Source organism: Poeciliopsis prolifica, unplaced genomic scaffold (genome assembly GCF_027474105.1).
Source record: "Poeciliopsis prolifica strain line A6 unplaced genomic scaffold, Auburn_PproV2 SCAFFOLD030, whole genome shotgun sequence".
NCBI classification, from domain to species: Eukaryota; Metazoa; Chordata; class Actinopteri; order Cyprinodontiformes; family Poeciliidae; genus Poeciliopsis; species Poeciliopsis prolifica.
Genome location: NW_026562405.1, coordinates 1,678,550 through 1,692,102, shown reverse-complemented (window position 1 = coordinate 1,692,102; position 13,553 = coordinate 1,678,550). Strand labels below are relative to the sequence as shown.

The 13,553-nt window shown below is 37.3% G+C and overlaps 1 protein-coding gene across 11 annotated transcripts in view; it reads right to left on the bottom strand.

Moving 5' to 3' along the window:
- eif4g3a (eukaryotic translation initiation factor 4 gamma, 3a) overlaps positions 1 to 13,553 on the bottom strand; it is a 56,823-nt gene that overhangs the window by 33,907 nt on the left and 9,363 nt on the right. For 9 of the 11 annotated variants that reach the window (XM_055050408.1, XM_055050409.1, XM_055050410.1 and 6 more), the window contains exons 2-3: positions 8,697 to 8,766; positions 4,181 to 4,348 (exon numbers count right to left, since the gene is read on the bottom strand). The exons of 1 other annotated variant lie outside the window; for it this stretch is intronic. In XM_055050408.1, the coding sequence (XP_054906383.1) occupies positions 4,181 to 4,348; positions 8,697 to 8,766 (238 nt within the window). The remainder of the gene's footprint in view (positions 1 to 4,180; positions 4,349 to 8,696; positions 8,767 to 13,553) is intronic. One more of the 11 variants, XM_055050413.1, reaches the window with a different exon arrangement.

The following is a 13,553-nucleotide window of genomic DNA, read 5'->3' as shown; positions in this document are numbered from 1 at the left end:
GGCCCCCTTTGGGGGGCGCGGTGCGATACTTGGGGGGGCGCGTGTGATCCTGGGGAACAGGCTTTTTTTTTTTGGCCGTACTAGTAGAAAGTGTAATTGCGCACAGTAGGCGGCAGTGGCGCTCTCATTGTTACTTCTGTCACGTTTGCGACAGTGCAACATTTTACGACTTACAAGACAACAGGTTTGCCTTGGTTAGCAGTGTTAAGTCAACAAAAAGCTCCGACTGCGTTCTGTCTATGGCCTCCGTTATTCAACAACCCCCAACATGAAAAAGTTTTTAACAGGGATGAAAAGAAAAGCGGAGAGAGACAAAGAATGAGACAACAGAAAGTCAACCGAAAGCTAAGAAGAGGAAATACGACAAATCTTATTTAGCGCTTGGCTTCACTGTGACTACAGTTGGAGAAGAGGAAAGACCGGTGTGTTTGCTGTGTCTAAAAATGCTCGCAGCGGACAGCATGAAGCCAAATAAATTAGTGCGTCACTTAAATACGTTACATCCCAATCACGCCGATAAGCCGCTAGAGTTTTTTCAGCGAAAACGTGCTGAATATTGCCAACAGTCATCCCGCTTTGTGAAGGCTACTTCAGTAAACCATCGAGCGCTGCTAGCATCATATAAGGTGGCGTACCAAATTGCGCAGTGCAAAAAGCCCCACACCATAGCAGAGGAGCTGATACTGCCTGCAGCAGTAGACATGGATTTATTTATTTTTAATTTCAGGCATTGATGCACTTAAAATCTTTTCTGTTGCAGACTTAAAACACAATTTAATAAAGTTATTCTTTGTAAGTTTGACCATATGTCTTTCTTTTTCTTTAATGTTAATAAGGAAAATGTTATGCAGAGATGGATAGTCACGGTGGGGAGTGGGGGGCGCGAATAGTTTTCTTCTTGCTAGGGGGGGCGTAACAGAAAATAATTGAGAAGCACTGCTTTATACTCAATCTATTGCAGCACAGGATGGCTTAGGCAGATCTGCCATCCTTTAAGCTGCTGTCGCTGTGCTTATGATAATTGTAGTTTGTTCTGGCTGACTTGACTATTTATAGAATGCTGGTGAGAGACATCAGCTGCTTTGGGGTGAGGCAGTGGGCCAGTAGGCTATGACAGTAAAGAGGAACAACTGGATTCCTCACAAGTCGAGTCACTTGCTTACAGAGACGCTGGGATTGATGCAAAGTCGGAGCTGCAGGGTTAACACAGGTGCCAGCAGTGCAACAACGTCACTGTGTGACAGTGTTTATGTCTTTAGGATTCATGAACTGTCCTTTTATGTTGGTAGTTTTACCCCAGCAGAGGTAATCCATGTCTCACTAGAGGGGGCGAGCGGTGAGTATTTTATCTAATAACCCACACATTCATGCTTTGTCACTCTTAATTTAGTGACAGCCCAATCTTGTCTCAGTTATGCATTCATTTCGCTCGCCACAGCTTCACAGAAAGAAACTCCCGGCAAATTCATACAAAAAACAACAATCACAACGAAAATTAGTCAGAAAAATCACAAGGGTTTTGACAATAACTACACAGAAGCTATGAAACCAATACTACACACACACACAGGAGCATCTCAACAAATAAGATGATCAAAAAGTAATTTACTCTCAATACATCTGTCTAAAAAGTAGAGCACATACCATACACGGAGATACAAGTATCTCTTGTACCCTGATCAATGTCTCAAACAACTCTTCTTTCAACTGTAACATGCAGCAACATAAGACATACCTCAAGCTTTTTTAAAAATACAGGAATAACTGCTTTGTGGTGGATGTGTGACTTTTTCACTTGATTCATTTTATTTCTTATTTTTAAATTATATGGATTACCATTTGTCAGGAAATAAAGATTTCTAATAGAGCACAAACAATTATTTCTGTTAATTCAAATGATTATGCCTTATCGCTAATGACAAATCAAAACATGGAGAATTTTAAAACAGAAATGTTGACCAACTCAAAAGCAGTATTTCCTCTTGTCTTACTTTATATAATGTTAAACATGTCACAGAAGCAATCAACCTTTAACTTTGTTGAGTGGTAAGGAAGCCCAGATCTGGTTTAATGGCTGATTCAGCTCATCTGCATTGTTGGCTCTGGTTCGCCATCTTCCTCTTGACAACACCCTAAAGAGTCTTTAAGGTGTTTGGATTGGCCAGGTCAAGCACAGGGCTCATTAAACCAAGTAATGCAATTTTTGGCTTTGTCAGCAGGTGCCAAGTACTGCTGGAAACGAAACCAGCATCTCTATAAAGCTCTTCAGCAGAAGTAAAAGAAATGCTTTGAAACTTCCTGGCAGAGTTTAGATACAGGAGACTAACGGCAACAGATAGCACGGCTCCCTAAATCATCACAGGCTTTGGAAATGACACACTGGCCCTCAAGTAATTTAGACCTTTTTCCAAGTTGGACTGAGCAATATGGTTGGGAAAAATATCACAACTTAAGTGTTTTATATTGGTTGATATGGATAAGTAATGATTAGGTTTTGTTTTAAATAAATGAAATACTGTCCAACTGGTGATGTGACATTTCCATTTTATCCACCGTTTCCTCTCGAAACATTGTACTCATTTTCTCCCTTCACTCGACGCCGCTGTTATTCACTTTTAAGCAGCTATGAGGGACAGCAAGCTGAGAGAAGTTGAGCATCTAAAACTTTCCCTCAGCCTACATTCCCCAGAATGCTGTGTAGTTCTGGATCAGAGTTCAGTTAAATTATTGCACAATCTAGCAAAAGTGTGTATTGTTATTGACTAGTTGTCCAGCCCTATTGAGTACAGATCATTGAACAACTGGGTTCTTTGGAAATAATCTTTTGTGCCTTACCTTCCTTGTGAATGGTATCAATGACTGTCAACTACCAATTCAGCACCTTTCCCCATGGTAGCATAAACTGTAACATGGTATGAAACCTCTATATCAAACTGATCTTTATTGATCTTATTTAGTCATCAAATTTTCTTACACTGAAGTGTAGGTCTATTATTTGGTATAAGCCATAGTTAGCAAAAATAAACACTTGTAATATATCAGAGTTTGTGTACTAAATCTTGATTGTATGACGTTGAGATCTTCAGAGTTACAGTTCTCTCTAATATTGTTAGTTATTATGTGCCAAGATAAAAGTGTTTCTAACTAGTTTCAGAGTTCCTTATTATATTTATTAAATGTGATTTAAGCTTGCGTGTTACAAATAAATCTGATTAGATTTTGGCTCAACTATTCTGATTTAAGATAAACATTACATTTTACTTCCACTGCAGACCAAATTGTTAAATAAAAATTTACAACACGATAAATACTTTGTAGTCCTCACAATGCTCTTAAACTCTACATAAAAGAAATGCGTCAGAATTGAGGTGCAAGAAATGAGCTAAAAATATTGATGTTTTAAAAAATATATATATATTAAATTTTCTTATGAAATGCCATTTTCTGAATTTGAAAGTCCTGTTGGGTGATATCAAATTTGGGTGAATTTAAGTCAACAGTAATAGTCATGTTCAGCAGAGCAGAGCATGTCTGAGTGGGGCTTTATGATTTCACACTGACAGTACGTCAGTGCTCTCATACACATATTCATGCTGTGATTCACATATTCCCTCAACTATCTAAGTAGCATTTAAAATATTTACAATCTTTTTATATATTGCAATTTGAAATTTTCTGAGCCAGAATACAATACACCAGAAGAGTTTTCAGGATTCCAGCAAATTTGTTCTCCAGATTCAAATCTTGCAAATGGAGAGTCAAGCTTATTTTATTGTACGATTAATTGATTCATTGCAACAAGCTTATCCTTGGTTTGTTATTAAGTATTTTTAAAAATAATTTTTTCCCTACAAATTTATGAAATAATTCCAGTGATCAAAACTCAAATATAAAATTTCCAAAGTCCATACCTTAAGATTGGATAGACGCTGTATTGCAAAATGACCTTGGCAATAGGAATCAAGAATACATTTTTCAATACTAACCTTTTTAACTATGCCTATCCTTAAATAACAAATGCCATCCTTTTCAGACAACTGGGAACCCTATGTTAAACAACAATGCGAACAACTCATCCTCCAACCCCTAACATCCAAAGTCACAGACAGAAAAAAGGACGAATGAAGAGACTGACAGAAAGATGCAGAGAGGATGACGGCGGCCGCAGTAACAAACTCACCCCTCCGCCTGCCTCCCAGCCCTTAGGGTAGCGATATGGGGAAGCTGTGGGTACTGATACCTGAGAGAGCGCTGGGGAGTGGGCATGACCAGGCGGGGTTCCCGCCAAGTTAGGGTGTCCCTTTGTGATGTCGTGAGCTGTGTAAGCGGGGCCAGCGTGCCTGGGTACCTGTGCGGCATAAAAGCAGAGCGGTTAGCTGGCTTCGCAAAATGAGATGTGACGGAGGTATGGAGAGCGGGAACAGCAGTGGCGGGACTCGACAGGTGATTAGTTCTCCCCTCCTGCTGAGGAGTATAAATTAAGCACTCAAGGTGAAGAATTGCTCCCAGTGTGCGCGGAGGTGAAGACCTGCAGTCGATGAAGCTGCTGTGGTTTGATGAAAGACTGGCACAGTGGGCTGCACAAGACCACAGCACAGCCCAGACAATGCAGTGAGAGGACACAGACCTCAGATGGTTGAATAATTACATTACAACCCTACTCATCTGTAACAGATTGATAACACCTGGTGCAATAAATGCACTGCAGTGATGCAAAGTCAGCCCAATAATAATAATAGAGCTGCACAGTGTGTAAACGTAGCATGAGAAACTGTCTGAACAGAGTAAGTAGTGATCTGGATACTGTTTCAAGAACAATGAATATAACATTTTTTCTTTAGGTCTTAAAGGAAATCTTTATGGTTTGATAGTAGTGAAGAATGCTCAAAGTAAAATAACTCAAATTAACTAACTTTTCCCATGTAACTATTATATCAGAAAAACACCAGACACTACATCTTTAACAGTCAAGTTTGTCTGCTCAGTGATCAAGTCTTCAAATACGTCTGAAAGTTAATTTGAAACATGGCCCCTAGTGTTTGATCGCTTATCCCACTAACAGAAAAAAGCGGAACGTGAGTAATGAGGTTAAAAAGGAAGTTATTTTAAACAGATAATGTCAGCAGGTGAAACAAAAACGTCTTGCTCACTTTTCTGTCTGAGAGGGAAATATAAAATGATTTAATCTTATATTTCATTTTTAAGTTTGAAATGAAACAGCACTGCTTCAAACAATGCCGGATATCAAAATTTGTTATGAACAGATGCGTTACTATTATGAAAACAAAATTAGACAATATAGAACAGAATTGTTAAAAATGTGACTTAATATCTGAATCTTTCAAAATATAGCATGAACTGTGGCATTATTTTATATACATGTTCTCCTTTTGTTTGATTTGTGGCTGATTTCTAGGTACAGCATTTAAAGTGACATAATGCATCTACAGTAGAGATCCCTGCAGCATCTCTCCAACATGGCCCACTTCCCTCAGATAACCTGGGATAAAAACACTCGCTGCTATTGCCAGGGGAGGAGCCTGCTCTCCTTCAGGCCAGAAGCTGATTCTAAGGACATACAGTTGAGAGTGATTGGATGGGGGAGGGGCAGTAAACAGCTATATGGTGGTAGTACATGAAGAGAGAGAGAGAGAGAAAGAGGGAGCAACAACAGTGACCAAGTAATCCTCACCTCAACCCCTGCACAACTACCATCCCATGACATCAGCACTGGTTATTTCAACCAGTGTCATCATTCTAAAACTTTGCAACAACAGGGAAAGAAAAAGCTATTCTTCAGAAGTGGAACATCTTGTAAAACCTTATCTTTTATACTACTGTATGAATGATGAATAGGCTTTCTTTCCGGCAAACCGAGGCGTTCCTGTACAGTTCCTCCCACAGCTCAGAAATGTCCTGAGGACAGCTTTTCATGTCAAAAACTGCCTCTACATTACACCATTTAGCTCACATCTACTGCATCTAAATATATGAGAAGCATCAAGTGGTAACAAATTAGTAGTCTTTCTTACAGCTTTTATGTTCATGCTTAGCAAAAAAACACCAGTCAGTTTCGTTTCAGGAGCAAAAGCAAATATAGGGAAAGTGAAACTAACATTCTCATCTCCTTAGACTGCAGTCAAGGCATGTCTAAAACAAGATACATAATATATTAACATTTCTTTCAAAGAGATGAAGGCAAATAGTTTGATTTCGGGCTATAGCACCATGTTCTTAAAAAAGAACATCTTATCTGAGTGTGAGTAATGCGAGACGTTATTCTAACGCATCAGAAGGATCTCTACACAGTGTGCTTACAGCATGTAAGACAGCTTGAACATCCAGTGTGTGCTTGACATACCAGGTTGCTGAACATTACTATGCGAGTATGAATGCTCACATTGTAACCATCGTGCCTCTTGATGTGAATGACCTTTTAGTTTCCAACTGACAGATTTGTATCAAAGTCTATGTAGCTTTCAACCAAAGTTAATCGCTGCCCTCCAGATGAAAAACGTGAGGACTAATAAAAGCTTTAGCTACAGAGTAGACAGTCTGTCCTTCTTGGAATTTTTTTGGTCCCTACTATGACCAAAAAACAAAAAAAATCAATTATCAGGATGACTAAAAGGATAAAAGTTTTATCATGCTGACAAAAAAATCTGCCTGTTTTTTCGCCTAAATTTATTTGCTTCAATCTATTTACAATTTCTAGCCAAACTGCTTTCTCTATTTAGTGGTAATTAAGATAATCGGTTCATCCCAAGCGTAATTAAAAGTTTGCAAAGTTTTGCTACAAACATTTAAACTTAACTTTGTTATATTTAAACTTTATATATGTCTTTGTGATGACAACTTGACATTAATCAAGAAATTATGATCTGACATACATTTTTTGTAAAAGTTTTACCGATTAAACTTTAACTTTAATAACATAAAACTGCATAATTTTTAAGTAGTTTTATGATCACCAAAAAATTTATTCTGTGGAAAAATTAATTAATTGTTAAGCTTAGGGATACAAAGTAGGTCAAAAAAAGAAAAAAATATATATAATTTTTTATATGATGCACTTCTAGTTTGGATTTGGGGGTTAAAATAAAAAGAGATTAAAAAAGACATACACGTTGATAGTATTAATCCTAAATAGTTTTGACAGTGATCAGAAATGGGTTTGCTAATATTTAACCTTTCAGTGAAAGTAACTTTGCAAACCTACTAAGTTTTATTGTGAAGTTTTTATTAAGTGACGTAAATTATGTGTGTCCCTAGAAATTCTGTGATAAAAGTTTCCAAAATTATTTTGCACAATTATTTTTGGCAAAAATGCAGTGATGGATATTACAAATTTAAGGGCATCTCATTTGATTACAATGTCAAATAGTTTACTTGTTTCAATTTCAATGTCAATTCAAAAAGAAAGACTTATGATATAAAGATTAAGTACTCAGAGAATATATTTACCCATTTATATGAGTATATTTCAGGTGTTTCAGTTAATTCTTGGAATTGGGGTTTACAGCTGATAAAAAAGTGTTTCTGTAAAGATAAGAATATCGCAAAAGACTAATAAAAACAATGCATTTCACAAAAGGGTTATATTATGGCCAACACAGTCATGGGGAAGAATCAGATGCACAGAAGACAATGCCAAACCTTCTGTCCTCCACAATGAAGGCAAGCCGCATCCCCAGATAAACTGGCTGACCACAGAATTTACTAAATTACTAAATTATTTCTAAACGTCTGCAAGCGATTTTCTTCCTCCTGGTTCAGACGAAGAAGCTGAAGGCATGTTCAATGGCATGTTAAAGAAGCGGAAAAAGCAAGGTGGTAGAAAAAAAAGAAAAAGATATAGAACCAACTGGATTAACTGCAGCATTGAGAAGTTTGTGAAGCAAGGGCCACAAGAGTTTGAGAGAGAATCGCAAGACAAAGACAGTGGCTCAAGAGACACGGAGCAATTAAAGCTATGATTTAAAAGCTTTCATAACATGTAACATTCTTGTAATAATTTTCTCATTGTCCCCATTTGATTTGCTGCACAATTTGCTGTCTCACTATCAGTGAACGTCACCAGATTTTAGCTTTCAGTTGAACCAAGACCTATCTATTTACAGAGTTGGAATGAACTCTCACATGTATCTGTAGAAAAACTTTCACAAGAAAAACTCTGGATTTGCATAATTCTCATGTTATTGAAGACCCAATTTTCAAAATGAAAAGAAATAAATGTTTGTACGTATACATCATTAAAAACTGTGTGGAATAATACTTAAGTGTTTTTATTGAACTACTGAAATGAATCATATTTGCACTAAAATTCTCATCAATTGTGAAGCACCTGTAAACTTAGTTAAATGGACCTCATTACTTAGAAAAAAATCCTCATGTCTGCTTTTATATATATATATATATATATATATATATATATATATATATATATATATATATATATATATATATGTTTTTTAGAATATATGTTGTACACACATACTTAGTCATTTTAAGCAAATATCCATCAATTTCAATACAAATAAGGAGTAAATATGACTGAATGAATTTATCCCTGACACATTTAATGCTCCCTGAACCAGCAGAGGCCCGGCAGAGTTATTGATTCACAATGGGGTATTCCTAGTTAGAAAAAGGACAATCAAAACAAAAACAAAAAAACCCAGAGTAAAGAGACTCACGCTGTAGACAGCGACTCCAGGCTGTGTGGAAAAGAGCCGTTCGTCCAGTGAAGACTGAACACGAGGAATTCTGGGGAGTGTGCGTTAAAGAAAATTTAAGAAATCTGAGAACTGAAACAAGTGTTCCATTAGAAAAAATTTGGACAGCTTTGCAGATAAAAAAAAAAAAAAACAAAAAAGACTTAACTCTACATGCAGCAAACTGAGCCACATGGGTGGAAATTAACTAGTTTATGAAGTGATACACAGGAGATCTAAGAACTTCAGATGAGTTGAGCTTTTATCAAACAGTGACAGAACTCTGCAAAAAAACAAAAGAGAGAGAGTCGTTGTATTTGCTTCAACCTTCAGAGGAACTCACAGTGAAGGGCTTTCCCTAAACCTCAGTGGCTTGCATAGTTAATGTGATGGATCCCCAAATCACCCCACCCAAAATGCCCAATCTCCCAGAGTACACCATGTACCTTCATCATTTTGCACGAGTTAAAAGGAAAATCTGACATGGATTTCTGGGCTACTTCACACAGGGTGATTGCCAAAGCAGAGGATTAGACAACACAGGAAGAGTCCAATCTGTATGCATTCTCCTCTCCCACTGCTTGTAGAATAATAATGATAGCTTATTGATTCCCCAACCACTCATCAAAAAACACACATCTATAATGCTTTTGGCTCTATTAAGACCAAGAGAACTTTCTTTAAAGCTTCTGGAACATGTAATAACGAGGCTCGAAGGGGATACAGTCAGATGTTAGGACGGACGGACAAAAACGGGGAATGTGTAATATTCAAACAGCAGAGGGAAGGCCTCCGATTAGTAACCTGCTCAGGCAGCCGTCTGTGACAGGCCGCCTCACACACCACTGATCACATGGTTTAAGGGAAACAGAACGTCTGGCTCTCTTCCTTTCACCCAAATCACGCCTCCTCCTGCCCCAAGCTCCCTTTCTTCACTCCCCCTGCCTGGAGGGGCCAGTCATCTTTGCTGGACCGCTGCCAGCACCCCTACCCATAGCCCAACGATACAACAGGGAGGGAGAAAGATATAGAAAGTGAAGAATCAGTCTTAGAAAAAAAAAGTTGCCGGTTCAAAACGCAGAGGAACAGCAGGACACGAGCTCTTTTTCACTGCCGTGGAAAATTTAGAAAAACAATACACGGCCCTGCCGCCTCCACTTTACACATGCGTATGCACACATGGACATTTGTAGCAATTAGTGGCTGACGTTCTCATCACACGACAGTTTTGGTGGGAGGAAGCACAACATGTTGTGTAAAGACACAATATTATCCCTGAACTGAACTCTAGCGGGGGAATTATAATCCTGAAAACCTGATTTCTTAATGATTCATGCAGCCTGCATCATCCAAGAAATGCAGCTCTGCAAGTAATGAAAAATGACTATTTATGACTCAGTTAGAAAAATAAGTCTTGATAAAAGAAACACTGTCAAACGTTGCAGTTTCAGCACCCTCAACATGTGGGTTTTATTTGTATTTGACAGCATAAACATATGACAGGGCTTTAAACTGTTGTCTGAAAAATCAATCAAGAAAAAGTTCCTTGACTGTTCCATTGAATAAAAAAGTACAAATCAGCAAAGGAATAACATGAATAACCATCTCTATTTATTATATGGTTTATCATTTATCATGATGCATTTCTGATAATAATTGTGATTTATCATCAAGATACATGTCAATTAATGATTTTAAGACTCCCGCCCCAAAGAAACAAAGCTATCTGCAGCAATGTTGATTTTGCTGCTTTCTCAAGAGTTTTTACTTTTTGTTGAGAGCATTAATAAATTAATACAGGAACTGCAATTACTATGTGTAGATAGTGATACAAATCACACTTTTTTATGTGACTTGTGCCCTAAAGCACAGTATTAATATTTGTGAAGCTGGGATTGCTGTCCCATGTGGTCAAAGTCGTTGTTACAATAGTATCACAAGATATCATGATAGAACCAAGTCTTGGTCTCCCACTTTTAAGCACTAAACTACCACTGGTTGGCAGCAACAGCTGTGACAACTGGCCATAAACCGTAGAGCTGAAGGTGAACCCAGGTTAAACCCGTCCTGAACAGGTGCACTTCCACCTGCGAACCAGGTGCTGACACAGGCAGGAAAAGCAGATGCAAAAATTATCAGAGGAGGTAAGATGAGGTACAGAAATCCAGGAGAAAAAAAGAGCAAAAAACAAACAGCACTTTCTTCCAGTAGCAGCCAAATGGCTTGAAGCCAGCATGCAGATTTCTATTTTCTCCAAAGGAAAACCACCAGCAGTCATGCAGAATGCATCATGTTTTCATACGCTAAGCTCTAGATCTCCAACATATGACATTCTGGGGAAATTGTATTCCACAGAAGAGTATCTAAGAAGAGTCAGACGTTACCAAAAAATTTTTTAGGTTTTTTTTTGCACCCATTCAGAGAAGCGCACAGCTTTCTCATCTCTATCAGAGTTCTTTCAACTAAAAACAACTCTGGATTCCTATTTCCTACAATTTCAGAACAAACGGACCAAAACTGAAATAAATTCCCCCTTCACCACCACAGAACGCAGACTTTTTGCTATCAGTATAAATATTTATTGTGCAATATGTGCAATTATTGGCTCTTGAAGGATAAAGCAATATAACACAAGATCAAATGTCTTGCGGTGAAACATCATCTCAATCAGGCCCTTCTTGAGGCTGACTGAGTAACCAGAAAGATGGAGCTAATTCATAGATAAATGCAGCACAGTTAAGTCAAAACCAATCTGAATAAAAGAGCGTTGATAGAGTCAATGGAGCAAAACTTCTGCAGGGAGTAAAAGAGACAAGCATAATGTTAAAACACTCTAGTGCTGCTATAACAATCTGCAACTGATCAATATTACAAAAGAGATTACTGACATTTTGAGACATGGAAGTCAAAAATAACTTAACTTTCACGGTTATAAGTTATTAAGGAAATGGTACCTCATCACCTTCTAGAGCATTAAAACTCACATTAAGAATTGCTTTACTGGTACACTTGGCAAAAAGAAAACACCAAAGAAAAACCAAAAAGGTTACGTTAATATTTAATTAGACTGCCTTTAGCCATGATAATAGCATGCATTCAGTGTTGAGGAGTTTTTTGGGGTTTTTTTTTTAGAAATTCCAGCCTTTAGAAATTCCTATATAATAGTTCATTGGATGTAAAGCAAACAGAGCCAATGAATGACTGGAGTTGAACTTGACTGACGTTGAGAGCGCAAAAGCACAGATTCATGTACACTGCAGACTGCAGCCACTGGTCTTGTCTAACAGCCAGAAAATGTAGCAGAAAACTGTTGTAAACATGCTAAAAAGTTTAGAAGATGCTGCCACATTGTTTCCCCATCGTGCCATGTATGGTTGCTTATTGAAAAACATCTATTCCAGTTCTAATTGTGAGAACATTAAGGGATTTTGTGGAACATAAAGTCACATCTGATGTACTCCCATGGTGTATAAATCACCATAATGCTCATTTGCATCAATATGGATGAGGCATAGGCAATATGACTGTCTTAAATTGTGAATGATTACAAAATGTTGACTGGCTGCCAAGAGAGAAATCATGATATCAGTTATAAAGAACATTTTATGCACTGCAGTTTTATGCTTTAAGACTTCAGTTTCATTTTCCTCCTTTTTCCTCAACATTAAACAACTTTTTGAATACTGGTTGTAATCATTCACATAACGGTATTATTGTATTAATCTAGTCAACAGAAGAAAACAAATTTTCATCAAAACTATATTGAGTTACGATGCATCCCAGAGATATTTAATCCAAAGAGAACCAAAAATGTCTCATAAGGAGTTGACCTTTGACTTTTGAACAGGCATATGGAAATGTGTTTTTTTTTTTTCCACCACTTTCAAATAGGGGAGCCCTGCAACTGTTGCTAGAGGCCAACGGTGACTCAATCAAACTTAGGCGGACACCTGCACACATGGTCTTGTCTCTTTAAATGGTTACCAGCAGGTCAGATTTATTGAGATATCAGCAGGGCATGATTGCATTCAAAAAGACATAAAACAATAATAAGAGTTTATACTTCCAACGATAGTGTCAATGTAGCAAAACTTCACAACAAAAGCCTTATTCAGGAGCAAAAATCTTTTAAATTTAAATAGCATGAGGCTAATGAAAACCAGTCAGAATATGTTTGTAAGAAAGTGATAAAAATTACCACTTACTATTGTTACTAATTGTAACACTGATGCTCCTTTGAAGAACTTTAATTTGTTTTTCACAATAAACATGATAAATTTCATGTTGATTTCTGTTTGAAATTAACATAAAATTGTTTTGAGTTAGACCAATAGTATATGATGCTTCTCCATCATATACTATTCAATCACAGGTCTTAAATTTTGTCTTGAAAAGGCTATATGATCTAATATATTATATGTCTTTTTTTCTCAGGCGATTTTTCTTTCAAGCAATATTTGAGTCACAGGCAGACATATTCATTCTATCTTGTCACTCAAAACAGTTGAGACTACTCCCTGCTAATATACCCTTGCTTGCTAGCCTTGTTCATCTATCATGGGTAACTACAAATTTCTCACCAGTTGGCTGGGGCGAAGTCTGTACATTTCTGTAAGGATAGGCCTTATATTCCACTTATAATGGACCTTGAAAAATATTTTAAAAGTCTTACATTTGAAACCCTGAAAGGGCTACATTAGGTTTTTCTTTTCTTTAGAAGTTATGTTTTTGTGTAAGAAAATTGTGAAAGTTAACTGACCATCAGGGAATAACATTTTAATGCTTCATGAGGGCCTAAAGTGGTCAGACAATTATTAACATAATTAGTTTCACTTTTAG